The sequence below is a fragment of the Callorhinus ursinus genome, unplaced genomic scaffold, assembly GCF_003265705.2.
Source record: "Callorhinus ursinus isolate GAN/ISIS: 27379988/994484 unplaced genomic scaffold, GSC_fseal_2.0 scaffold4, whole genome shotgun sequence".
NCBI classification, from domain to species: domain Eukaryota; kingdom Metazoa; phylum Chordata; class Mammalia; order Carnivora; family Otariidae; genus Callorhinus; species Callorhinus ursinus.
In genome coordinates, this window is record NW_027397066.1 from 2198936 (window position 1) to 2225965 (window position 27030).

General features: G+C 54.6%; 1 protein-coding gene across 4 annotated transcripts in view; it reads left to right on the forward strand.

Moving 5' to 3' along the window:
- The window catches only part of HTT (huntingtin), a 133570-nt gene that overhangs the window by 105613 nt on the left and 927 nt on the right, over positions 1-27030 (forward strand). For 3 of the 4 annotated variants that reach the window (XM_025887106.2, XM_073891348.1, XM_073891349.1), the window contains 21 exons: positions 742-880; positions 1876-1998; positions 3634-3847; positions 4230-4375; positions 5858-6035; positions 6926-7021; positions 9616-9803; positions 11616-11742; positions 13600-13700; positions 14641-14795; positions 15140-15279; positions 16650-16732; positions 18268-18398; positions 18528-18657; positions 20338-20493; positions 22771-22961; positions 23102-23216; positions 23360-23573; positions 23944-24049; positions 25701-25863; positions 26040-26200. In XM_025887106.2, the coding sequence (XP_025742891.1) occupies positions 742-880; positions 1876-1998; positions 3634-3847; positions 4230-4375; positions 5858-6035; positions 6926-7021; positions 9616-9803; positions 11616-11742; positions 13600-13700; positions 14641-14795; positions 15140-15279; positions 16650-16732; positions 18268-18398; positions 18528-18657; positions 20338-20493; positions 22771-22961; positions 23102-23216; positions 23360-23573; positions 23944-24049; positions 25701-25863; positions 26040-26200 (3057 nt within the window). Of the gene's footprint in view, positions 1-741; positions 881-1875; positions 1999-3633; positions 3848-4229; positions 4376-5857; positions 6036-6925; positions 7022-9615; positions 9804-11615; positions 11743-13599; positions 13701-14640; positions 14796-15139; positions 15280-16649; positions 16733-18267; positions 18399-18527; positions 18658-20337; positions 20494-22770; positions 22962-23101; positions 23217-23359; positions 23574-23943; positions 24050-25700; positions 25864-26039; positions 26201-27030 lie in introns of those variants that run through there. The other variant, XR_012377823.1, reaches the window with a different exon arrangement.

Consider the following 27030-nt stretch of genomic DNA (forward strand, 5'->3'; position numbering starts at 1 on the left):
AATTATGACGTCTATTATCTGTTTCCACAAGTAAATAAAATACATTTTACCATTAAATTTCACCTTTTTCCCTCCACATGGGGGAAGATGTGTGTGTGCGTGCGCGCATGTGAGAGAGAGAGAGAGAGAACAGAGTAGAATCATCGCACTGTAGCTTGTTGCTGGTGTCCTTATTTGGGTAGGCGCCTAACCCAGTAGGCAGCACGTGGTTTGCATGATTTTTCAGTTTGCTGGGCCCAGTTATGTTGTGATTTGCATTATGAAGTTGTTGCTCTCATAGCAGATGGTAGAAGGTCAAACTATTTTTTTTTTTGACTCTAGACTTAGTATTCAGAACAGATGAAGAAGATTATAAATATCTTGTGCCAGATGAGGTGCTTCCTCTATGAAGTGAACATAAATTGGTATAAATTGTATCGTGTTAGGAGAATCAATGGGAGATTTTGTGCACTTAGAATAGATCTATTTTGCATTTGTAAAGAATGCTTTTATTAGCTGTTAAACCATGTATTGCCTGTTATAATGTTTGAGTATAAATGAAATGTCTGCAAAACATTTGTGGGGCGTGAACTGTGGTTATTAAAAATGAGCTAGAGCCTGAATTTGCATCATGCCTTCTCTGAGTGTTGTTGAGGCAGCTCTGAAGAGAAAGTGTCAAGCACGTTGCATATCGCTTTAAGAGGCCACTGTCACTTCCTAACCTGGGAGACTGCTCTAACCCCACGTGTGGTCGGATTCCAGACACCAGAGGCTCTACTCCCTGCTGGACAGGCTTCGTCTCGCCACCGCACCCGGCTCACGTGGCCCTTCTCCTCCAGTCACGTCCCACCCGCTGGACGGGGATGGGCCCCTCGCACTGGAGACCGTGATTCCAGACAAAGTACGTGTCCAGCACGTATGCCTGTGGCACGTGGGGCCCACTCTTTTACATCTTCGGCAAATCTGGAGCGTGCGGTGGGGCAGCTCAGGCAACAGGATGTCCTGGCACCTGGCGTGGCCCAGGGGCTCCCAGCCTGCCGTTCCTCACCAGCAATGGGCAGGGTTCCATCACTGACAGGACGCCTGAGGCCCAGTCCAGGTCATGAGCAGGAAGTGTGGGGTGGGAAAGGAAATGCTGACTTGGCATCGGGAGAGGGGAAAGTAAAGGGAGCAGTGACCGTAGCCTGCATAGGCGGTCGTGCTCGCCTGCTTGGCCTGTCTGCCTCTCTTTAAACCCGCTGACCTCCTGTGTTGATTGCACCATCCCAAGGACCCTGGTACACGGTCACGACCCTTGCTACTCACACCTCAGAGCTAGGGACCGTTGGGGCCTTGGCAGATCGCAGATCCTTGGTACTCTGCTCTCCTGGAGGGAGGTCAGTGTAGACATGAGCTGCTTGGATTTTGAAAACCCATCACCGGGGCACAGAATGGCAGAGCTCAGCCCTCTGCTGCCCCGGCCTTGGAGAGGGAGGAGCGCTGCAGACACCGCAATGGAAGATGTTGGGAGCAGTGCCAGGCGAGGGGCGGACAGAGGGCAAGGGCACAGAGCAGAGGGCCAGAGAGCTGAATTAGGACACTTCTCCCCTCACCAGGGGAGGGGAGAAGCAGAGCCTGTCCCAGTGGGAACAGCAAGTCAAAGACACAGCCTTTGAAGCAGTTCCTACGGAAAAGGCCTGTGGTTTGGTGAGCAGCCACATGGGCAGCTAGAACCCAGCTAGATCCAGTGTCACGGAAGCTGCATTCATAAGCCCCAGGAGGCCACTTGTCCGTTAATCTGGGGCCACGGGATGTGAGGGGCAGTGGGCAAAGAAACAACACACGTTTAGTAGAGTTGAAGCCCCTTAAAAGCCATGCCCAATTTCATTGGGTTCTCTACCTTTTTCTTCTTCCCAGGACTGGTACCTACGTCTAGTCAAATCCCAGTGCTGGACTAGGTCGGATTCTGCGCTGCTGGAAGGGGCAGAACTGGTGAATCGGATTCCTCCCAGTGACATGAGTGCATTCATGATGAACTCGGTACGGCGGAGAGCAGAGGGGTGCTAGCAGGATGCGTGACTTGTTTTATCATCATGTGACCGACTTAGGACATGGGCCACTCACTTTTCTGCCTTAATGGTAGAACCTATAATCCAGACAGGATGGAGCATGGGAGACTGTAGTCTAGATGGGGCAGGACGTGGGAAAACTGTAATCCAGATGGGACAGGGTGTTATTTCAGCTACATTAGAATCCGAAAGGAGGTAAATTGTGTCTAATTCAACTTTCCATGCATTTGAAGAAAAGAGGTTCTCTTAGATTGCAGTCTGTTCTCACTGCGTGTCCTCATGGCCATGAGGAAAAGTATTAAAAAAAAAAAATGGTGTCATGGCAGATGGTTTAATGGACCCAAATGGTATTCTGGAAATTGATCTTTAATAAGACCCCTCCCCTTGTTTTATGTGGTGAGGTCCTCCTGCCCCCACTACTTATAGTGAGGTCCCCATACCCCTGCTTCATAGAGTGAGGTCTGCTCCCTGTTACATGTGTTGTATGTAATAGTCCATGCTGTGTAGTTAGGCGTTCTCCTACCCCTGCCCCTACTAGATGTCATGAGGTCCCAGTCCCCACCCTTGATGTTGTGCAGGCATGCATGCTGGGAGGCTCCTGGGCAGGTCCTGTGGGGACTGGACCCTCTGGTCGTACCAGCCACAGCCTTATCAGGTTCCTTCTCAGACATCCTGGGACCATCAGCTGACTAAACCTCCAGGTGTTTTAATGCTGCCTCGATACGTACCACATGGGAATGAGGAGCAGCAGGGGCCTTGGTGGGGGGTGGGGGCAGAAAAGGATGGGCCAGGCGTGGATGAAGGGACTCGGGGCCTAGGCCACACAGCAGTATGCTCCCAAGTACTGATTCTTCATCAGTTTGACAGTGGGAGCTACATTGAAAAAACAGAATTGGCTCAAAATCAGCTTGCTGAAATCATTTTAAGCTCCATTCAGTGAAAGCTAATTTGCTGAAAGATAAATTTGCTTAATGATCTATTTATCAAATTTTCCAAATTCAGTAGTTGGACTTTTAATAGCTTTAAAGGTTCTGGCTGTAGCAGAAAGGTTCAGTTTTGGTTACTGATGATGACATATGCTTTTCTGAATGTTACCTGAATTCAGATAAATATTCTACCTGAAAATTGGCCCCAAAAAATCCTTCAGTGGTTTTTTAAAAGTTGGTAAAACCCAGTACATATTGATACACTGTCACAGGAATGCTGCTTTTCACCCACAGCTGTGGCCACTTTGATTTAATTCAGCTGCCTTTGAACATAACTTTCTCAAAGTTCGTGAATTTTGGTGTTTCACCAGATTTCTTGGGTGCCGTATATTTTTATCAGTTAAAAATTACGTATGTTCAATTTTTTATTTCAAACAAATCTGAATGCATAAAAAATTTAAAATCTTTAATACTAAAGTACCCCAAAGAGACCAGAAATACACTTCATGGAGCATATGGTATTTATTTTGGAAAGTAGAATATTCTTTAAAATATATTGTTAATAGTTTACTCATCTGTGCTTTCTCAGAAACGTTTGCATTATCCTTTTTTCCGTTGTGTTTCTCTTGCCTGGTTGAAAAGTGTGTAATTGTTGTCCAACCTTTAACGTCCTGATTCAGGAATTCAACTTAAGCCTGCTGGCCCCATGCCTGGGCCTGGGCGTGCGCGAAATCTCTGGAGGCCAGAGGAGCCCCCTTTTTGAGGCAGCCCGCCTGGCCACTCTGGACCGCGTGAGCGGCCTGGTCCGGCAGCTCCCTGCCACCCACCGCGTTCTCCAGCCGTTCCTGCCTGTGGAGCCCACCGCCTACTGGAACAAGTTGAATGATCTATTTGGTAGTTAAAATTAAAACTTTTATTTTTTAAAAATGCTGCAGAGCCAATATCGTGCTTTGCACTGAGTAAAGATACAATAAATGCTGTTGACCTAATAAACCGAAAGCATGTGCAGAGATGACCGAGAGACGGTGCCAGGGACCCTAGCTCTGGATGTCTTTTGGCATATTTGCCCCTTTGCCGTTCCTCGGCCTCGCCCTGGAGGAACACTAGGGTAGACCTCAGAGGGAGTCGTGTCCTGAGTCACGCGCACAGTTAGGTGTGTGTGCAAATGTGCTTCTGAGCTGAAGGTGCCTTTAGATTCTCAGAGAATGGGCTCGCTGCCTTTCAGAGGCCACGAAGCCCTGCTAGAGTTGCATTCACCCGTAGTCTTGTGTTTCAGGGGATGCTGTGTTGTACCGGTCCTTGACCACTCTGGCCCGGGCCCTGGCCCAGTACCTGCTGCTGTTCTCCAAACTGCCCAGCCATTTGCACCTCCCTCCTGAGAAGGAGAGGGACACTGTGAAATTTGTGGTCATGACCCTCGAGGTAAGAGGCAGCTCGGGAAGCCAGTGTTTCTGTGCCGAGGGACTGTCACTGGAGAAATAGGAAACCCAGGGGTTGTGCAGTTGGGCTTCCTCCTCTCCTCACCAGGACAGTAACGATGGGTGGTCAAGCACCACATCCATCCCCTACTCTGCTGAGCACATTCACACCCCTGACCGCACGGGTTCCTCACAGGTGCCTTGTGACATTGGCCACATAGCACTTCCTGTCCCTGCTTCCCAGCTGGCCTAGGACCTGGGCTCCCACCATGGCGTCTCCCCCGCATGTGTCTGGGGCGAGGGCATGGGTCTTAGAGGAGCGTCTGGCAGGGAGGAGGTGGGGCAGGGGAGAAGCAGGGATGACTGGAGAGATGAGCAGAAACCTTTGAGGGATCTCTCAAACAGGGGAGGGAGTCCTGTGCTTATGTGTGGATCTCTTTCCTTGAATCTAAGATGCCTTTGATTTCAGGACAGACATCCATTAAGTATGTTTTCTCTAAGGAAAAGGAAGCACTGCAAATGTAGAGTATATCCTAATTTTAGATAAAGAAAATAGTCTGGGAAAATTATTATGCTTTAAATAGAGTAAAAACCTGGATGTTTCAGCCATGGGAAATTAAACACTCTGTGTTAACACTTATAATCACCCCCAACATGTGTACACATTGTGGGTGCATGGGCTTTCCATACAACTTTTGGCAAATAGTCTAGCCTACATCCTTGCAGCCAGAGCCTGAGCTGTTTTTGTCAGCCTGAGCAGGACACGGCTGACTCAGCATCAGCTCCAACCTACCAGCAGGGAGAGAGGTAGGTGTCAGGAGGGCACGGGACGAACAGGTACCTGCTGGAGCCGGGCCAAGTCAGATGGCTGCTCGCACCTGTCCTGCAGGTCTCCGTGCAGTGTGCAGGCTGGCAGGCTCACGGATGGTTCCCGTGCGGAGTCCCTTGCCTGCTGTTTGCGGGGCGGGATGGGTTCTGTTATTCTCATTTCACAGACGAGGAAGGCAGGGCTTGGAGATGTTTGTCTGGCTTGTCCGGGTTTCACCCACTACGAAGTAGCCCACTGGCATCTGAACCCAAGCCTGGCCGTCTCCAGGCCCCATGCTCTCAGATTCAGCCTTTGACTATGACCGAGGCAGGTTCTGCGTGCACCCTGGGAGGCCCAAGGAGGAGCCTGACCTGGAGGCCGTGTGGCCAGGGAAAGATTTCTAGAGGAGCCCACGGTGCTGCAGAAAGGAGAAGCAGTGAGATCAGGGTGGCCGTTCTGGCAGAGAAGCAAGCCCAGGCACTCTTGGGAGTGGGTGGTCAGGCTTGAATGTAAGGGAGTGGGCGACGGGGTCCCATCCCTCGAATCATAGTCAGGACCTGCCGGCTTCTCACTCTTGGGACAATTCCCGGAGAGCTGGAGGTGGTTTGCTTCCCCGGCAGCTCGGAGACAGGAAGGAAGCAGGCCTGAGCCTCCTGTCACGCCGACCCTCCCCTCTAGGCCCTGGCGTGGCATTTGATCCATGAGCAGATCCCGCTGAGTCTGGACCTGCAGGCCGGCCTGGACTGCTGTTGCCTGGCCCTGCAGCTGCCCAGCCTCTGGAGTGTGCTGTCCTCCCCAGAGATGGTGACCCATGCCTGCTCTCTCATTCACTGTGTCCGCTTCGTCCTGGAAGCCGGTGAGTCCATGACCACGACACATTTCTGTCCTTTATCACTGGGACCGGCAGTCAACTCTGTTTACCAGGTGCTGAGCGAGGAACCGGGGGTGACTCGGTGGATAAAATATGGGCCTTGTGTTCATCTCCAGTGCCTTGGATTCGGCACTAGAATTGGATTTGAATTTGCTTTTGTAGTCATTTTGTTTAGATTTTGGAGTTCCAGCTTTCATAAAAAATACTCCTAATTTTATGTTCCTTTGATCTCTGGTCCTACTTGACTGTCTCATGCTTTTAGTCCCAAATGACCATAAGATTTAATAAGATTACATTAAAAAGATTGTTTTCTGTTATAGTCGAAATGCTTGTTTCTATAATGCATTATAATATTAATATATTATAAAATAAAAGTGACTTATTCTTTTCAAGGGACAGTGTCCTTAACAAGGGTCATTAGCCAAAATTTCTCAAAAATTGGACATTATAGTTTACATGTTAGAGGGTGTTTTGAAGTTTGATTGTTTAAATTGTTTTCATCTGTGCATTTGTAGTCAGCTTGAAAACGAAGATCTAGGGAGTAATTTTTCAAAGCGAGACTTCTTGGGGATTGCAGTGATGCTTTTAGCAGTAATGAATCACGAGCCGTCTGATAAAAACCTTCAGGGCAAGACATGGCAAACAGTAGGCAGTGGACAGACGTGGAAATATCAGCAAAGAAGTCAAGTCCCGTGCATTTCAGACTAGCCCAGAGACTGATGCCTAAGTCTGGTACTGTCTAAAATTGACTATGGGAAATCTACACCTTATTTGACTTAGTCTCTCACCTTAAAATGTTTGCATAAATGTGAAAATTTGAATAAAAAGGAATAGTAAAAGTATTTGGAAATTGTTTATTCTGTTTTGATTTTTAGTTGTGGTGCAGCCTGGGGATCAGCTTCTTAGTCCAGAAAGAAGGATGAACACCCCAAAGGCTTCCAGAGAGGATGAAGTAGATTCAAACACACAAAGTAAGTCTCAAGATCCGTTTTTTTTTTTTTTTTAAGATTTTATTTATTTATTTGAGAGAGAGTGAGCGAGAGAGAGCACATAAGTGGGCAGGAGGAGTGGGAGAGGGAGAAGCAGGCTCTCTGCTGAGCAGGGAGCCCGCTGTGAGGCTCAATTCCAGAAACCTGAGATCATGACCTGAGCCGAAGGCAGATCCTCCAAGATCCGTTCTTTCTTACCCGGTTTTTCTGAGGGCTTGAAATTCATTCATAAAAGAGACTTTTAAAAGGGTCAGTGTGGACACTTGAAAGCTTACTTAATTTAGCTACATTCTGTTGCTTATCTCCAGATTTGAGAGCAATTTGAGTACGTCACCTCGCGTGTGCTGTCTCCCCTGCGAGCACGCTGGCTCTATTCATCTGGCTTTCTTTGGCCCACCAAACTCGGCTGGGGCGTCACACTCCCGGGGAGCCCTCCCGACGCCCCTCTTGTCACAGCTGCTCCTCCACCCTAGTGCTTCCTGCTCTAGGCCTCTCACCTAGACTCAGCTCCCTGAGCTCCCGGGGCAGGACTGCGCTCCCACTCTGTGTGCTTGCTGTCGTAAGTGCTTGTGGACGAACGTTTATCCCGTGATGAGCGACTACGTGGAAATACTGAGGGACTTGAAGTTAGCATACATACCCACATGAGTGTTAGGTAACCTGAGTCATCTGTTTTGTTGGATTTTTAAATGGAAGTTACTACTCTTCCTGGAGAAAAAACATCCACACCCCATCCACTTAAGCCTCGTTTAGACTTAAGACGTGCACCATGGCTGTGCATGTTCTCTCCTGATTCAGGTCTTTTGCTGGCAGTGTGGAGAGGCAGGTTGGGGATAAAGCTCTTGGCTGAGTGACTGCTTATCCCTGCGGGCCTCCAGGCGTCTTCACCCAGAGGGTGCGGCTGGAGTACCCGCCTGCAGCCCGTCCACAGAGAGCGGAAGTACATGCCCCTGGCGGTTCTTGGCTGCCTCTTTCATGGAACACTCTATCTCGGAATCCCGAGTCTTAGCTGTGCTCTGGTGGCTTAGGAAACGTGCCTCTTTCCGAGCACGTACATGCTCTGTCCTTTTGCCAGCATGTGTACCAGCCAGCCAGGTGAGGATGGCCTTTTCCTGTCATTCGTAGTCAGCATGGTGATTTTTCTTCCAGTCGCCTGTTTAAGGTTCTGTAATGGTGTAACCCTGTCCAGGAACAGTGCATTGTATGGCACAGCCAGGCTCCTCTCCAGGTGCTTACCTTGAAGCTCCCTGGTTCTGTCAGCCCTGAGTTTGTGGTTTCATGACTTCTCATTGATATGTGAGGGCTATGCAAACACTCACCTCCCTGCTTGGCCATGTTCTAGCCGAGTGGCCTTGGCAAGTTACTATCCGGTGCCTCTGCAGTGGAGATACGGATGGCGTTGACCTCGGGTTGGTATGAGGATTACATAAATTAGAGCACCCAGAGCAAGTGCCAGTCTTGTTATAAGTGCTCAGTAAACATTCCCGTAGTTGGAATCGTAATTTGAATTTCCATTCCTCTGAAAATAATCCTGGCATTTCAAGGGGTCGCGTCAGAGCAGACAGGCCCACAGGCTGGAGTGTATGTACTTTATGTTGATTGTGCTTATTCCTCGTGGCCCAGTATAGGCCAGTTAATTTCATCCTGGCCAGAGGAAGAAGATCGCTCTTTTTATCACCTGGATAGGATGATAACCCTTAAAGATTGCCCATTAGGGGCGCCTGGCTGGCTCAGTCGGTACAGCATGTGATTCTTAAGTCTTGGGGTCAGAAGTTTGAGCCCTGGGCACAGAGTTTACTTAAAAAGACAGTATTATTAAAGGTAGCTTCCTTTCTCTCAGCTTGGCGCTTGACTCCGTAAGCCCAGTAAGAATCCACTCTCCATATGAGGAAGTTGCTTAGCCTGTCAAATCTCATGAAACATGGGTTATATTCATGCACAACCCAGAACATTTGTCAACTCAACAAATAATGTTCTGGCACATACTGCGTGGCAGACTCAACGTGAATGCAAAGCGGTCCCTTCCCTTGACGTGCTATGGCTCTTACCTAAGGCTGTGTGTGGGGTTGTCCTCAGCATTCTGCTTCAGGAGTTCTAGGGGAGACTTGGCACCCCGTCAGAATCCCACCAGCAGCCCGGGAGAACCCCTGATCTCGGGAAACAGTGAGCCAGAGATTGACAACCTGGTTCTGTGCACGCCGGCACAGAGAACACAGGGTCCTGGGAGAACCAGGGAAAGCTGGAGCGCGACTGCTCCTACATGTTCACCGGTGTGTGCTGGCCACATAGTGCAGGGTGGGCAGGAGGGCTGGGACCGGGAGCGGGAGACAGGTTCAAGACCACAGTCCTGGCCAGCATGGAGAGGATTGCCGATTTCGATAGGTTGGAAGGAGATAAAATCTGCAGGCCCTCAGTACTGCCTGGGTGTCTAGGGGGCTCTGCGTTTGTGGCTTGAGCGACTGGTTGCAGGCTTGTGCCTTCTGCCGTGGCAGGGGTGGGAAGTTCAGGAGCAGAGGTGGCGGGTTTGCGATGTGTTTCGATAGAACAGCCCTCTGAACCCCGGTGTTTGTTTTTAGACCCGGCATATATCACTGCAGCCTGTGGGATGGTGGCAGAAATGGTGGAGTCTTTGCCATCAGTGTTGGCCTTGGGGCATAAAAGGAATAGCAACACCCCAGCGTTTCTCACGTCAGTGCTCAGGAACATCATCATCAGCCTGGCTCGCTTACCCCTCGTCAACAGCTACACGCGTGTCCCCCCCCTGGTAAGTCTGGTCATTTCCTTGGTAGAAAACCCAAAATAAATGAGATGTGCAGGCCATCCCCTAGCTGGGGGCTCCTGAAGGTGAGAGCGGGAGCTGACTGCTCAGGTGCCTCCCCTTGGTGGCTAGAGCCTTGCGTGGTGTGTGGTCCTGGCACCTCTCTGGTCTCCTCGGGCGTGACAGCAGTCATTGGTAGAAGCGCTGGGTTTTCCCACACGGGGTGAGGCACTACATCCAGAAGTAAGATTTTGTCTCCCAGTAGTCGGTACTCGATGTTCGATGTGGTTAGAAAGTAAGTCAGCTCCTTTGTTCAATGATAGACTGGAAGTTGTGCCCCTGGGGTATGTAAAAATCAGGCACCGTCTGATACTGCTCAGCTGTCTGGGCATGACCACTTTTGAAACTCCGGATTCCAGATTGTCCTCGGAATCAATTTCAAGTCAGCATTCGTCAGGATGCTTGTCTCAGGTAACAGGAAGGGCTTAGTGTGAGTGGGTTGAGGGTCGACAGTGGCCAGACGGCCCCTCCCTGGGGAAGCTGCCGAGACAAAAAGTAGGGGCACGGGGTGAACACAGCACAGCCGGAGGTCAAGGTGAGCCAGGACCTTGCTTTTGCCTAGAAAGGACCTGTGCCTGCCAGTGGGCACAGCTTCAGTGCCCGTGTGTGAGAGGGAGATGCTGGGCAGGCTGCCCCCCGGGAGCAGTCCTCCTCAGACTGGCGTGCAGGGCAGTGGGTGCCCACTCGGAGGGCTCACGCTGAGCAGCGGCTGCAGCCTGGTGTGCTGGGGTGGTGCGTCTGCAGCCCCGTGCCCGCTGGGAAGAGAGCAGGAAGAGCCCGCTGGAGAAGCAGGGTTGCCACTGGGAGGGGTGCGGCCATGCACAGGGAGTCAGTGTAGGTCTGGAGACAGCTGCTCCTCTGGAGGGGAGTGGGGAGCCGTGGTCAGGAGGGCCCATCCTAGAGGTTGCGGTGTCTGGAGCAGATGCGCTGGCACAGGGCACGTGCTGTAGGGGGCGCTCCTCGAGCCAGGGTCGTCACCTGCGTGGAGCAGCATGCGCCAGGGCCCCAAGAGGAGGGCGCCCTGCCAGTGTGTGGTAAGCAGCTCAACCTGTGTTGATGAAGGTGAGAGACGCGGCGTCTTCCTGAGCGGATTGAGAGGCGCCGGCGCCGTGGAGGTGGGCTGGCCGTGTCTCCGAGGCCCCCACGGTGGGCTTGGGGAATCGGGAGCTGAAGGGTCCACTCAGCTGGCTGGAAGGGTGGTTGCTCCTGCTGCCAGGACAGCATCGGGTCTGCCTCGGGTCAGCCCTTGGCGGGGTTTACGGCGCGGACAGCACGGCTTTCTGTGGCTGCTCAGCAGTGACTCTGTGTGCGTGTGCGGCTGAACTTCATCCGATACCTGCCTTCATCTAACACACCAGCTGCTGTTTGTGGGCGAGGGTGCTCCTGCCTGCCCTCGACGGCTGGGGGCTACCAACACGAACCTTCAAGAACCTGACTTGAGAACAGCCAGCTGGGGGGTGCAGAGGGGTGGTGGCAGGTAAAGGGGCGCGCCAGGTTGGGAACAGGCGAGTCAGGGAAGTGGGAGGTCAGGGCAGACCCGGGAGGCTCACGATGGGACAGGCGATCCTTGGGCGATGCATGGAAGATGTTTTCCCGGAAGGATGGTGTACTCGCTTTCGGGAATGTCTGCGTGAGCCATCGGTAGGCATGTGGCCTCTGGAGGGAGACTGTTTTAGAGAAAGGATGCTTCATGGTTTCCTTGAAGTGCGGCTGTCCTGTCTTGACCGGGGTCACTCTGTTTCTTTTTCATCTTCTCAGGTTTGGAAGCTCGGATGGTCGCCCAAGCCAGGAGGTGACTTTGGCACAGCCTTCCCTGAGATCCCGGTGGAGTTCCTCCAGGAGAAGGAAGTCTTTAAAGAGTTCATCTACCGCATCAATGCACTAGGTAGCCCGGGTTTCTCTTCCAGAATTGTTAGTCCTCAAAGCGCCTAGTTCTTGTTCATTCCACCAAGAGATATAGGGTGTGATATGATCACGTGTGCATACACCGTGAAAAATTCTCTCCGGGTTGGTGTGGTGTTTGGGGATGTGTGAGAGAGATGGGGGGCAGCCTAACCCCAAGTCTTCACACACCAGGCTTGTTGGAAGTCAGGACAGGCCCCTGGTGATAGATCACACGCAGCCCTGCTTAGCGTGCTCTTGTTTCCTTGGGTGCAGAGCGAGCAGGGGAAGGAGGCTTCATTGTGTGAGACGGCACTGGCCCCTGGGTGGTGGGGCAGGCGTCTTAGCCTCTAGGACCCCCAGTGTCGTGGATTCGTAGCGCTGTTACGCTACGCATAACGAGACAAGACTGGTGCAGTCATCACTAAAGGGCAGCTTTAGTGGTTTTCCATCAGGCTGCTTCTCCACTTCCTACGGCACGGTGTGCCTTGCCTTTTTGTCCCTATTTCATGGCTGGAGGTCCGGTCCGGTGGGAGGGTTGTAGTTGGCTGTGTCCAGCTGTGGTGTTTCCCGGAACATTGGTCTCCTGAGTCTGGCGTGGGCACCCCGCCTGCCGTGGGGCCTGCCCTTCATCCCTGTGACCCCTGCCGTCTCAGGCTTCTGCAGAGTTTGTGCTCATCTTGATCCCGGAAGTTTCAGGCAACCGATACTGTCTTGCCTCTCCTTTTCCCTTGAGTGAAGCAGGCAGTTGGTTACCCTGTCCAAAGTGCAGTCTCAGCAGCGACCCAAGACTGGCTACCTCGGGAAGCTTTGTTTCTTTCCTAACCTTGAAGGTGGTTCCTGGGCAGTCTCCTGGCCGCCCCCTGCGTGCTGTGACTTCCTCTCTTACTCAGGCAGCTTCATGCTCGAATCCTCACTCAGACCTGCAGGAGGGACCCTGACAGCTCCACAGTCTCTTCCTGATGTTGCTTTACTCTTGCCTTTGTCTTTGTTCATTCTTTTCTTTTCCCTTAAATAAATTGTGAGAACATCGTCTGTACGTCTGCCCGCCTCACTATGTCTGTCTGTCTGCATCTAATCCCTCTGCATCCAGTTTACCAAGGAGACCTTCAAGTTAGATGCTCTGTTTTCCTGCCCTCAACACCCCCTTCCTGTTCCTTATAGCCCTAATGCAAGTGGCATGGCCATGTCCACCTCCCAGGTCACGCGTGGGAGCAGGAAGCATGGCACTCATCCCTCACCTCGAGCGCTGCTGGTGGTGACGGTGCTCGAGGGTGACCTGCTAGACACGCCTTTGCCAGACGCTAGTGCCCCAGCTAGGTCACGTCCTTTTTTGATCTGCTGTTTTTCTAGACAGGGTCAGAGAAACCATTCCTTTAACTTCTTTATGTTGAACAGCTTTACTGAGAATTCACAGAGCACACGTGGCACCCACTCAGAGCGTGCCACCCAGCAGGCTGGGGTCTGCACACAGTCATGCAGCCCGCAGCTCAGTGCCACGGTTTGTCTTTGGGGAAGACTTGTGAGCCCTCTGGTGAGCAGGGCAGGAGCAGTGCGGACCCGCTCAAGTGTGGCCTGCTGCTTAGACGTCCCTTCACCTGACTGCAACCCCACAGCAGGGGTGGAGAGGGGGCCACTTGCTTGTCGTGTGGCCTCAGACGTGGATGCTTCCGTGTCCTTGCCCAGGAGTGCAGCTGGCAGTGTGGCTGCATCTTAGAACTGGCGTGGGGTCGAGGGGGCTGCTGTGCGGCTCCCGGGGGTGGGGCCCGTTCTGGCTGCAGCTGTGCGGCCCAGCTGCCACGTCACATCAAGGAGTCTGGGGAGCGGGCAACCCTGTCTCATGTAACATTTGGCTTCCTAGGGTGGACCAGCCGTACCCAGTTTGAGGAAACGTGGGCCACCCTCCTTGGCGTCCTGGTGACTCAGCCCCTCGTGATGGAGCAGGAGGAGAGCCCACCGGAAGTAAGGCTGTGTGCAGGCCCGTGCATCCACTGGCCGGCACCCGGGCAGTCGAGGCAGTTGGTGACTTGCTCGTGGGGGGCAAGAGAAGGGCAGCGGGCTCGTTGTTTTGGTCTTCCCTTATGTTCACCAGGGTAGCCAGGTCATATCTGGACTAATGTTGCAGAGCAGGAGCAGATTCGCTCGAGGTTTGAGTGGCCTTGATTGCCAATGGCCACAGTACACTTTACCATGGCGCATCACGTTAAGGGTCAGTAGGATTACACCCTTTCCTGAAAATATGTCTGAGTTCTGCTTATCAGTATTCACATACAGTGTGTAGGTTGAATCAGAATGAAAAGGCACGTGATAAAGGCCATGGATGTGTATGTACCTGTGTTTATTTGACTGCTTTGCAGAGGTTTATCAGGCTTCTTAGAATATTAAGGTACGTAATGTTAGTAAAAGCCATGTTCTGATAAGGCAAAGCCTGAGATATTGAAAGCCATTGGTTAGAAGTCCTTAATTCCGGTAGATGGTATGGCACAAACTTGTAGAAATGTCAGTTCAAAGAGCACACATGTCCGAAATCACCAGTGACTTTAAATTCACGTGTAGAACTAACAGGTTGTCATATGCAGAGTTCCTAAAAAGAGTGAGGAAATTTAAGGGCAATATCTTAAAAAGTAATTTGTATTTGGAGATTTGTGCCTATAGGAGACCTTGCTTTGAAAGGTGGACATTGGCCATCAGATTTATTTCAGGTCCCAGATGTGGGGAACTTAGGCAGACAAGACAGGACCCTTGCTGGGAAGACGTGTCCGTCTGTAGCACTTGGGGCTCACCCAAAGACCATGCAGCCTGAGAACCACGGCCTTCGGGTTCTGTGTGCAGGTGGGGGCAGAAGTGCTTTCGGGTGTCTGGCCTCACTCGTGACTTGGTAAAGTGTGGGCTCTCCTTCCAGGAAGACACGGAGAGGACCCAGATCAATGTCCTGGCCGTGCAGGCCATCACCTCACTGGTGCTGAGCGCAATGACCGTGCCTGTGGCTGGCAACCCAGCCGTGAGCTGCTTGGAGCAGCAGCCCCGGAACAAGCCCCTCAAAGCCCTCGACACCAGGTAGGAACAGTGAAGTGCCTGTCCACCCTGCCCAGAATGACCAGCACCTTCACCCCGGGCCCTTTGCTTTGTTGCCAGAACGACAAAACACCTGTGCATGCAGCCTTACTGTAAGGTGCAAATCCAGAAGGGGTTTGGTGACCCGTGGCAGTGAGGTCCGCTGAGTGTTTAGGGCAGACTCTAGCAGATCAAGAACTAGCCAAGGAGTGCCCTCAAAGGAGTGTCATTCCTTATTACAGGTGCCTCTGTTTCCTGTAGGCAAAGCTGGAGGAAGCCCTGAGGTTTTTTGCTTTTAAGATTTTGAAGGAAGCAAAATATTCTTTAACCTTTGTTCTGAATTTTAGGTTTGGGAGGAAGCTGAGCATTATCCGAGGAATTGTAGAGCAGGAAATCCAAGCAATGGTTTCAAAGAGAGAGAACATCGCCACCCATCACTTATACCAGGCGTGGGACCCCGTCCCTTCTCTGTCTCCTGCTACGACAGGTACCTGTGGGAAGAGGGGCTGTGTGTACCTGGGCCAGAACAAGAATGTGACCAAGATACTAACACCACTGGTTGGGCAGAAGGACCGGAGACATCTTTTTGGAGGCCGTGGTCCTCACTGCACGGCCCTTAATTCACGAGTAGCCATCTCAGTCAGGACCAGGCAATTTTAGCAGTCTTGAGGAGCTCGAGTCTGGAACTGAACTGGAGTGCTGTCCCTCACCAGTCAGGCCAGAGGGGAGCGGAGTGGCTCTCATCTTCAGACGGGCAGCCCGAGTGGGAGTGTAGAACTGAACTAGTCGCTCCTGTGACTCTCCGGCTTCAGAGCAGAGAGCGCTATGGCGAGATCAGGCCTGGACTCTCTGAGAGCCCGCCGGGGCTGGGCATCCCTGGGTCTGAGCCATCCGCCCCCAGTGGCCCTTCCCTCCCCCGGCCCTGCATCTGCCGCTGGCCAGGTGCACCTGTTCTGTCTGGGCCTGCGGGCTGTGTGCCTGCCCTGTAATGGGCACTGGAGTGTGTCACCCTCGCTTAAAAGAAGGAAATTTTGTTTGTTTGTTTTTAAATGCATATGTTTTTTTGTTGAACAGACAGTATTTTAGCACAGCGGTTTTGTGATTCCCTAGTTTATTTTAGGAGTTGTTAGGTCCTGTGATTTTAAACATCTTGAATGCCTTACTTGGAGAGCGTTCTGTGTGGACGTGCAGACACTAGACATTTACTGGAGTGCTGGACTAAGCTCAGGAGTGTGCACTGCGATGGCCATGGGTCCCCTGAGCAGCTTCTGCCCCTAGGAGAGAGAAGTGGCCTCATTCACTGTCACAGGAGGCCGGGGCAAGTGGGTACTGGGAGAGGTGCAAACGCCCCAGGGGAACGCAGTCAGGAAGGGTCCTGGGAGAGGGTGCGTTGACGCTAGGTCTGGTGAAGGGTTAGCCAGGATCTCTGGCTGGGGGGCGGGGGTCGTTTGGGGTATACAGGGTGTGAAAGACAGTGGTTGTGGAGAAGATGGGTTGAGTGGGGGCATTGGTGGGCGCAGCTGGACAGCCTGGACACCGGGGCAGGTTCCCGGGAGGTGTCGCCTGCCGACGTTGTTGTCTGGGCCCCCAGAGTGCGTGCCTGTGGGGCCACCGCCTCATCTACAGCTGCTGACTTAATACCTTTGCAGCTCAGCCCCCAGCCGATTCCCATGCAGAGTCAGAAGCTGGTTTGTTACAGAGAAAAAGTGGTAATTCAGAATTGGCCACACAGGCCCTGCCAGAGAAAACCCCAAGAGACCCTTGGGGTTCTGCAGAGCTGTCCACCCTGCCGCCCGGGGTGGGTGCTGTCGGGCAGGCTCCATGCAGGATAGCATTCATGGTGTTGTCGCCCTGCAGGTGCCCTCATCAGCCACGACAAGCTTCTGCTGCAGATCAACCCCGAGCGGGAGCTGGGGAACATGAGCTATAAGCTTGGCCAGGTCAGTGTCTCCCCCGCCACAGCGCAGCCAGGGCATGTCTTCCTGCTTTCCTCGCTCTCTCTTGACTGCCGTGAATTTGGGCCATTGGCTGCATCCAGAAAAATTACATGCGGTTTTTTAAGAGTTTTCTTTTATCTGTCCTCATTTATATTCTCTACTCCAAGGAAGATTTAAGATATCTTGTGTACGTAGGATGTGAGTGCAAGTGTAGGAAGATGCTGAGAGTCAGGCTTAGGTCTGGGGGGTCAGACAGCCAGGCATGAGCAGCTTGGGTGGAGTGAACACACAGAAGGGCTCTTGCTCCAGGGGGCCACGGATTTGGCCACGAGTGTCCCAGCTGCCAGCTCAGAGGGAAGTGTGGTCAGATAGCCCAGTGCAGCTGATGGGCCGGCTCTGGGTGCCAGGTCGACAGCTTCCTGGGTGGGTCACTTTGAACTGTGTGTTTCCGTGTCCTTGTGAGAGAGACAGGACAGTCACGCGTGTGACAGTGCAGGTCGAGGAGCTGGAGGACAGGGATATGGCTCCTGGAGCCATGAGCATGTGTGTGCTGGGCGAAGGGGACTCCCGTGGGCAGCCTGCTGGCTGCTCTGTCCACTTCTGTGTCCTCTCCAACCTTGCTGGTTTACTTAGAAAGCAGTTATGCAGGACTGTTTTCTTTTTAGCTTTTGTTTCAGGGGACAGACATTAGCCACAGCAGGGGTCGGAAACACTCGTTTGTCCTGAGGGCATCCGCAGCAGCTTCAGCAGCAGGGCCCCCAGGCCCGCTCCATGCTGTTCGCTCCAGCTCACACACACTCCTCTGTGCGCAAGGGGACACAGCCAGGCTATGCATGCTGTCCTTGCAGTGAAGTTTCTGCCCCTGAGATAAATCAGGGTGAGGGGGCTCAGTGTTGTTCCTATAGAAGTGGGTTTCTGGGGAGCAGGCTGCGAATGAGCAACTGTGGCTCTCGGGGGCACCCGGCCTCCTTCTGGGTCCAGAGGCATTTGCCCAGCTGAGTCCTTTCTTCAGCATCTGCGCTCATGTCCAGCCATCGGGGGCGGAGCCCTGACCTCACCCTGCCCTGTCCTGTCCGGAGACCAGCCGGCTCCCACGTCCCTCTGTGCGGAGCCGTCACTGGCTGTTGGGGAGTGAGGGGAACAGAGGGGCCACCCCCTCTCGAGGCCCGAAGGTGGCGTTGAGGCTTGGTGGTTCATATTCCGTCTGTGGCAGCCTTTGGGCAGCTGCCTCCAGCCTGCCCGCCCACGGCCAGGACCCCCACGGCTGGTGGGATCCAAAGGGGAAATGGCTGTTGGTTCCGAGTGGGAGTGGGTGCTTGCTGGCTGGGAGGGTGCGGTCCGTGCCGCGTGTCAGAGGACTCTCCTGCCAGCCCGTGTGTGGGAGCGCGGGGAGGGGCCCTGCTGGGCGGGTCGGCTCTTGTTCCGGCAGCCTTGCCACCGTCTCCACAAGAAGCAGGCATCGGCTAGGGGGCCGCAGCTCGGGGGCCGGACCCACACGTGTACGCCGAGCGCTGAGCCCGGGGCCCTGTCTCCTGAAGGTGTCCATTCACTCCGTGTGGCTGGGGAACGGCATCACGCCCCTGCGCGAGGAGGAGTGGGAGGAGGAGGAGGAGGAGGAGGCCGACGTCCCCGCCCCCGTGTCACCACCCACGTCGCCCGTCAACTCCAGGTTTCCCCTCTGCCTTTCATTTCAAGCTTTTTGAAGTCTCCCCTCAGTCATTTGATTTGTTTGGGTACCTCTTGAAACGAGCCTCTCATCTTGTGTGTGGGGCGACCGCCCCTCTGGTCTGCTCTGCAGGAAGCACCGGGCTGGGGTCGATATCCACTCCTGTTCCCAGTTTTTGCTCGAACTGTACAGTCGCTGGATCCTGCCGTCAGGGTCGGCCCGAAGGACGCCCATCATCCTGATCAGCGAAGTGGTTCGATCTGTAAGTCTGCCTTCCCCGTTGCCCTGGCGGCACACGGCGCTCACACACCTGCCGCGGCACAGGCCCCGCACGCGCTCGCGCAGTTCGAGGTCTCTGGGGACCCGGGAGGGCGCTCTCGGCAGCTCACACGTGCAGGAGGATGAAGTGGTGTTTCTGCAGCCACAGAGGGGCCGTTGGTGCATTTCTGACCCATGGCCAGTGGACTGCTGTGGGGGCGTCCCGTTGTGTGAGGGCTCTCCAGGCCCCCCTGCTTACCCACGTCCGTCTCAAGGGCTTGGTTACATGAGAGCTGGGCAGACAGTCCCGAGTCCACACGCCCTGCGAGAAGCTCGGGGGCGGGCGGTCGTTCTCAGACTGCGCACTCGGATTCCTGTGTGTTTGAGGACCCAAAGAGCCTTTGTGCAAGGGTTAGGTCTGTGAGTGTTTACGGAACCTGGAGCACAGTCGTGGAGGTTTAAAAATCGTTCCTCGTTAGACGCCATCTTCGCGTCTTTACCATCACATGGCGGGAAGTGAGTGAGAGTTTGGAGCTCAGGACCCTCCGTCCCTGCTTCCTGCCCGTGGACCAGCCAGCTAGAAGCGTCTGCAAGTCTCTGCCGTGTGCACGCTCTGGTTCTCTGTCCCCGACGTGCCTCTGTCCAGTAACGGCAGGTGTGTGGTTTTGAGTCCGGCTCTTGTCAGTACACGCCTTTTATGATTCTAAGATCATTAGATATCTGGTCAAGGTGAGATTTTTAAGAACCTCATTTTTAATTTGTAGTAGAAGCTTACAACCTGATTTTTTCCCCCCAAAATCGGTAAATTATAAGCACCTGTAATAAAGGTCTTACTTTTTTTATTTATTAATTTATCTAAAATAACAATGATGCTTTTAGTTTAAAAATAACACTTTTTAAACAATTAGTAAGAAGAGCCTTGTTTTACATTTTTGCAAATCTCTTGACTGATTTATTGGAAGAGAGTTGGATTCTCATGTCTGCTTTGCATTCAGTCTGATATCAAAGGACTTCTAGAAGACACTGCCCTGTGGTCGGAAGAGAACGAGAGTAAAAAGGCAGACACGGTCTCTGTGTTACCCCGGAAGCAGTTCTGATCGCGAGAGGCCCGGGAGGCCCGCCGGTGTCTGCTGTGTCCACCTTCGGCATGGCTTCTGCCGGTGACTTGCTGAGCCCCGCTGGCTTTGAACCCGGGCCTCTGAGGAGAGACAGCGCTCCTGCCTGCACGCCTGGTGACATTTATTTCTGGATGTCATGTGAAGAAGCGAGCCTCAGAGAACTGAACATTTTGGGGAGACAGGGAATCATCCAAGCATTTATTTCGGAAATGGTGGCCCATTTTTCTCTCCAGGGCTTTGGAGAGCCTGTCCCCAACACTGCAGGGGGGCCTGGTGTTTTGCAGAATAGCAGTTGGAGATCTTAGTGTCGCACGGTTGTGACTGAGGTCCAGGCGCCAGCTCTCGGTGGGCAGTGTAGATGCAGAGGCATTTTTAAGAAGATACTCGATGACCAGTCATTCTTCACGTTGTCTGTTTACACTGTTGTTGTAGGTTACCGGGTGTGGGCTGTTTATGTACCCAGTCAGGACTCCTGTGAATGCCCATATTTCATTGTCTGGTGGATGTCAGCACATGCATTTTGGTCTTTATTGCTCACTTCCTAACCGAATGCCCTGTGTCTGCAGCTCCTAGTAGTCTCAGACTTGTTCACCGAACGCACCCAGTTTGAGATGATGTATCTGACGCTGACAGAGCTGCGGAGGGTGCACCCTGCAGAAGACGAGATTCTCATTCAGTACCTGGTGCCTGCCACCTGCAAGGCGGCTGCCGTCCTGGGAATGGTAAGTGAGAGGTGGTGTGGGGGCCGCCTTGTGTTGGCTGCATGCCGTGGGCATAGCCTCGGCCTTGGAAGGTCTAACATGGGTAGGAGGTCATCCCTGCCTTTCCGTGAGTCACTGTGAAGCATGTTTGTCATGAGTGAGCCTCGGTTTAGGGCTCCTGTACCCCTTTGCTCTGGGTCATCATGGTGACCCATCCCCCTAGGAGCCAGGGGTGTGGGTGGTGGAAACGTGACTGGCTTCTCCTCCACAGTCTCCCACGGTCCCCCACAGACCCCTGTGCTTCCTGTCAACAGAGCCTCCCTCCTGGGGGCCGTTTTACCCCAGACACCCTGCATCTCCTCTCCCTAGGTCTGGGTGCTCTGGTCTTTTCTTGGCAGGAGGGCACACTGCCTACTTTTGAGTTCTTTCTTACTCTGCATCCAGTTGATGAGAACTCGGCCAGTGCGGCGTGCACCCGTTTTCTGTGTGTACGTCCCCACGTGGTACCTGCTCACCAGACGTGATGTGGGCACATGAAAGTGCTTGTGCGCGGGCCCCGCCTTTGTTAGCTGGTGAGGGACAGAGCTCTGCTACCAGATGAAAGTAACTGGTCTCCAGGCTGCACAGAGCTGGCTTGTGCTCTCGGCTGTAGCCGCTGCCAGTGACTAGGGAGCCCAGCTTCCTGTTGGCCGCAGACAACTCCACCCTACACATGGGGCTGCCTCCCCCACATCCCCACGCAGTCCTGTGTGTCCTGGCGCTGCGGCAGGTCCCCTGCACGTGGCCCGATGCAGCGGAGGACAAGACCAGCTCACACGGGACGTGGCAGAGGTATGAGCCTGCGTCTGTGGCCCGGAGCCGACTCTCGCCCCTTCCCAGCTATGCCCCCCTGTTGAATTTGTCCCTCTGACCCCGAGTGCCCGGGCAGGTATCCTCCATCCTGGGTGGCCACTGGCCATGGTGCCACCGTCGAGGAGCAGGAACAATGAGTCCGTTGGCTTTCCCCCGTGAGCACGTCACTTCAAAGTGTGTGCCCTCTGGGTGTCAAGAGACATGTGAAAGCAGCTGGACTTGAAGTGGTCCTTTTGTCTTTGTGGGGGGTTTTAGCTGCTGGGTTCGTTTTCATTATAATTGTGTTTTTGTGCTCAGGCTCAGATCCCCCTAGACAAATGTCTTGTCAGTAAATTAAGTAATAATCGTTTTTTAAGAAGATCCTAAGGCAAGATGCCGCATGTTCATGCTCTCCCTATCCTGACATGCACGCAGACGTCCCTCGTGAAGGTGGAGGTGTGTGTGCATTGGTGCAGGCCACGGGGCTCCACAGCTGGTCCTTTCCTGCCAAGATACTTACACGGTGTTGGGAAACGTGCCTGCCTCACAGCAGGTCCTGTTGGTGTTTGCTGAGGCGGGGACTGGCCTCCCGGGTGGGGGTCCTTAGGAAGGCATCACATCACTCTGGTGTGTGCACATTGGCCCTCAGGTGGCCCGCAGGGACCCTCAGGCGGCAGTAGCCACCTTACCCAGGTGGGGTGGCTCTTGAGCACTGGGGTTGCCCCCACCTCCACACTGCTTTCTGTGGCTGCCTCTTCTCCAAAAAGGAGAGAGTCCTGAGGGAGGACGGTGCGTGGAGTGTTTGTGTTCTGCGCCCCACTAGGTCTAGGGTGCTAAAAGGACACAGGTAAGGTTTTAGTCCAGGTCAGCATAGACTATTGTCCAGGGTCCCCAAGACCACCCCAGATTTTTGCTGGGAGGATTCATATATACTCATGGCCGGGATTTATCCCAGTGAACCCATACAGAGCAAAATCCGCGAAGGGAAAAGGTACGGGGTGGGGGGAATGGGGGGGACGAAGTCCAGAGGAAGCAGGTGCCAGCTTCCAGCACCCTCTCCCGGGGAGTCAGGTGGGACACGCTCTGTTCCCGGCAGCGCGTCGTGACAACACGTGTGGGGTCTTGTCTGCTGGGGAAGCTCGTTAGAGACGCGGAGCAGGGCTCTCGCTGGGGCTGGTCCCGCAGGCCCCTCTCCCTGGCTCGGCCCAAACCGCAGACCCCCAGGAGGAAGGGGTGTCGTCACCGAGCACAGCGTTGGCCTGGACGGGGGAGGCACAGCTGAGGAGCCGGGAACGCTCCTGATGGCCAGGACCGGACACCTGTGCTGCGCGGGCCTCTCGGAGGGCGGCTCGGGCCTGCGGCGGAGCTCCTGCTGCACACGGTCTTCCTCTGTAGCGTGTGGCCAGCCCGTCATTGGCCTCCCCGTTCATCATGGGCTAGCTTCTGTTCCCCGTGCCTGTGCTCTAGGATAAGGCTGTGGCAGAGCCCGTCAGCCGGCTACTGGAGAGTACCCTGAGGAGCAGCCACCTGCCCAGCAAGGTCGGGGCCCTGCACGGCGCTCTCTACGTGCTTGAGTGTGACCTCCTGGATGAGACGGCGAAGCAGCTCGTCCCAGTCATCAGTGACTACCTCCTGTCCAACCTCAAAGGGGTGGCCCAGTGAGTACAAGCAGCCGCATGGGGTTCTCTGTGTGGCCCAGGGCAGAGTGGGGTCACCCTTCCATGGGGATGGGGACTGAGACCCCCGAGACATGAGGACACCACACACTGTCAGCTTGGGCCTTACCTCATGGTTTCAGCTGCGTGAACATTCATAGCCAGCAGCATGTGCTGGTGATGTGTGCCACCGCCTTCTACCTGATCGAGAACTATCCCCTGGATGTGGGCCCAGAGTTCTCTGCGTCAATCATACAGGTGAGTGGCCTTGGGTGCCTTCCTCTGGAGCAGGAGTGGGTATGCGCGCACAGTCACCTGCGGGTGGTAGGGTCAGGTCACTTTGATTTAGGGAGTAGGCACGAGCGACAGAGGCCTGACCCAAAGTCTTCCTTCTTGTTCAGATGTGTGGGGTGATGCTGTCCGGAAGTGAGGAAGCTACCCCGTCCATCATCTACCACTGTGTCCTGCGGGGCCTGGAACGCCTCCTGCTGTGTGAACAGCTGTGCCGTCTGGATGCAGAGTCCCTGGTCAAGCTGAGTGTGGACAGAGTGAATGTGCACAGCCCACATCGGGCCATGGCCGCCTTGGGCCTGATGCTCACCTGCATGTATACAGGTGAGCTGCGGGGGCCCAGGCCCACCTGTGCCCGGCAGGTCAGTGCCGCCAAGCTGCAGGCCACACAGGCCTCCCGTCTCAGTGAGTGAGGAGCAGTCTCATTCTTGGGACGCAGACCACAGGGCCTCACTGGCGCTGGAGGGAGATCCCAGAGTCTGGAGAATGGGGTTACTGGCTCAAGGTCACATTGCTGTAACTGCAAAGGGGTCTGCAGACTGACCACTGCACCCTGTGTACCTGGGCTGGGCCCTGGGCTGCTGAGAGCTCTCTTCACCTGGTTTCACATCATCTCTCAGGGTTTGTTGAACTCCTGTGTGAGTTCAAGGTACAGTCTTCAAAGCATGTAACCGTACAGAAGGATTTGTTTCAGGGAAGGAGAAAATCAGTCCGGGCAGAACCTCAGACCCCAGCCCTGCCGCCCCGGACAGCGAGTCAGTGATTGTCGCGATGGAGCGTGTGTCTGTTCTTTTTGACAGGTAAGAAACGAAGCCCCACTTTACCCTTAACTGCCCTGGGATGCTCTTCCCATGCACCTGCTTTCCTCTCAGGCTTGCCCCTGTGGTCCACCAGCTTCCCACTTGCGTCCTGACCACACACACACACCTCATTCAGGGCTCTGCGGGGGCGGGCAGTCCTTGGACCCCAGCACCCGGGAGCTTGGGGTTGACCAGCTCTGAGGCCAGTCCAAGCCCTTGCCCGTCTCGTGAAGGTGGGGGACAGCACCCCTCAGTGTGGAGGCATCAGGAGGGGCTTGTTAACGAGATGAGTCCTGCGCATGGAGTTCTGAGCAGTCCCAAAGACGTCCATCACACACTGCTGCCTTTGGGGAAGAGGAGAGCCTTGAGGTCCCGCCCCCGGGGCCATGAGGAGCATAGCCTTTGAGCAGCATTAGCGATGGCTTCGGGACTAGCGTAGACAGTAAACAAAAGTGCCTCTGGGGGCTTGTCATTAATCCCCGCCTCTCCCCATGGTGTGCACTTATGTCTAGAGTTGGCTCGGCTTGCCAGTTCTGGAAAATGGGTTAGGCACCTTGCCAGGCTCTTTCCCAGGACAGGGCCCTGGGTTCTGCCCCAGCGCAGGCGACGTGATGCGTCTGTGGCCTTGGGAGGCCCGTTGTGTGCCGCTCAGCCTGTCCTGTCCCTTTATAGCTCGGTCAGCAGGAAGCGTGTGGCTTTCACAAGGGCGCACTGAGCAAGGCTGTCCGTCCGTCCACTCGGGCCAGATGAGGTGTTGTGGAAGCCAAGCATTGCAGTCTGTTTGTGTTGACGCTTAAAATGAGTGTTTACAGCCCTTCTTCCATTCCACACAGATCTGTCAAGCTCGACCACAGCCGGGTGGCAGGCAGGGAGCCTGCACTTGAGTCCCCGCCTTTGTGGACCCTGTGCCCCAGTGCTAACCAAACAAACCAGGATTATAGCAAGTGCCGTCAGGCATGCAGCTTGATCGCGCTGCACACACCTGGTGCGGGAGCCGGGTTGACAGGGTTCGCGTTCAGCCGTGGGCGTCGTCCAGGGCAGCAGCCTCGTGCATGCTCGGCCACAGCTGTCATCTGCAGGCGGGCATCCGAGCACACCTGCGAGGGGGCACAGGTCCAGTTTCTGGGCCAGTTCCAGAGCCTTTCAGCAGCGTACGGCCCTTCTGTGTGCACTCACAGGAGTGTGCAGACCAGAGTTGCGGGGGCGGAGGGCCATCAGCAAGAGTGTGTGCGGGCCCCCGTCAGGGAAGAAGAAAGGTCCTCACTGGCTGCAGTGCTGTGGTGTCAGAACGGGGAGCTGAGAGGAAGTTCAGAGAGCCTTTGGACGTGGACGGAAGCGAACATGTCACGGACAGCGTTCTTGGGAGTTTTTTTTTTTTTTTTATCTCTAACAGCACCATCTCAGACCCTTTCTGCTTATTACTTGACATGACTTAGAAACCCCTCTCTTGAGTCATCGGCCTCCCCCATGGGGTGGGGGCCCCGGGTCTGTGCATTCATCTGCAGGTCCCCAGTGAGGTCAGCAAGGGAGGGGTGTCACCTGTTTGCTCTTGCAGGTCACATTCTAGGACCCAGGGCATCTCTCAACTGGCTTCAGATGCCAGGCCCTCTCAGGTTGGGGCCAGACTCTGACCTGTGTCCCCTCCTTTTAGGGTCAGGAAAGGCTTCCCCTGTGAAGCCAGAGTGGTGGCACGGATCCTTCCTCAGTTTTTAGACGACTTCTTCCCACCCCAGGATGTCATGAACAAAGTCATTGGAGAATTTCTCTCCAACCAGCAGCCATACCCTCAGTTCATGGCCACCGTCGTGTATAAGGTGAGGGCACTGGGTCACGCGGCCGGGGAGGCCCCCGAGGTAGACCCACCCAGACTTTCCAGACTGAATGCCTTTTACCATGTGGATGTGCTGACGCAGTGGCCTTGCCTGTGGGCCCAGTTCCTCACCTTTGAGAACCAGCAGCACCCCTTGACCCAGCCTCTCGTCTTCCCCAGGTTTTCCAGACTCTGCACACCACCGGGCAGTCATCCATGGTCCGGGACTGGGTCATGCTGTCCCTCTCCAACTTCACCCAGAGGACCCCGGTGGCTATGGCTGTGTGGAGCCTCTCCTGCTTCTTCATCAGTGCTTCCACCAGCCCATGGGTCTCGGCTGTGTATCCTTCCCTGGGTCCAGGCCAGAGTGCCGTAGCTCCTGTTTATCAGTCCTGCAGACTCTTCTCTTAGCATCTGGGTTCATATTTCCTGTTAAAGTTTTGGAAGCTTAACCTTTACAAGGAAGCCAGGCTGTCAAATGACATTTACCTTAAGCCTCGAGAGAGTGCAGCATTGGTAAGGGAACAGAAAGGCGAATGTTTACCACACTGACCAGGACCGCCAGGAGAGGCGGGCCGGGAGGGGTGCTCCCGCATGTCCCTGTGGACCTCCTCCCGCCCGCCCGCGGGCCCCATGCAGCTGGGTCTGTGGCTGACGCTGCTTTTCATTACTCCTGGTCCATTGTGCCTTGTGTCATCCTCTCGAGTGAAAGGCTTAAGTAAAGATCCAGTTCCCACCCCAAAAATGCTGGCTGCCAAAAGGGGATGTTCTCCTCTGGCAGTCTTCCCCCAAGACAGACCAGCACGTCTGAGCAGACGGCTGTCCGGGTTCTGGCGGCAGGCCTCGTTCAGCCTTGCCTGGGAGGACCCGGGCCTGGTGGCCATGGCTCTGCCCTCACCCCGCGGGAGCAGGGCTGGTGGGAGCATCAGCGGCCGGTGCTGTGCAGGGAGCCAGGCCAGGTAAGTGCTGTGGAGTGGAGACCCTCGCTGCAGGGCTCCCGCAGCCAGCTTGCCTGCTCCCCCTGCCCCACTGGCCAGGGCTGGGCTTCCAGCCAGCGCAGCAGCGCCCGCTGGCTCTGCCCAGCTTGGCCGGCAGGAGCCGAGCTGGGAGGCAGCCGCTGCGGCTGCACAGTCCAGGTGCCCGGGCCTCGGCTCTCAGGCTCCCCCACCCC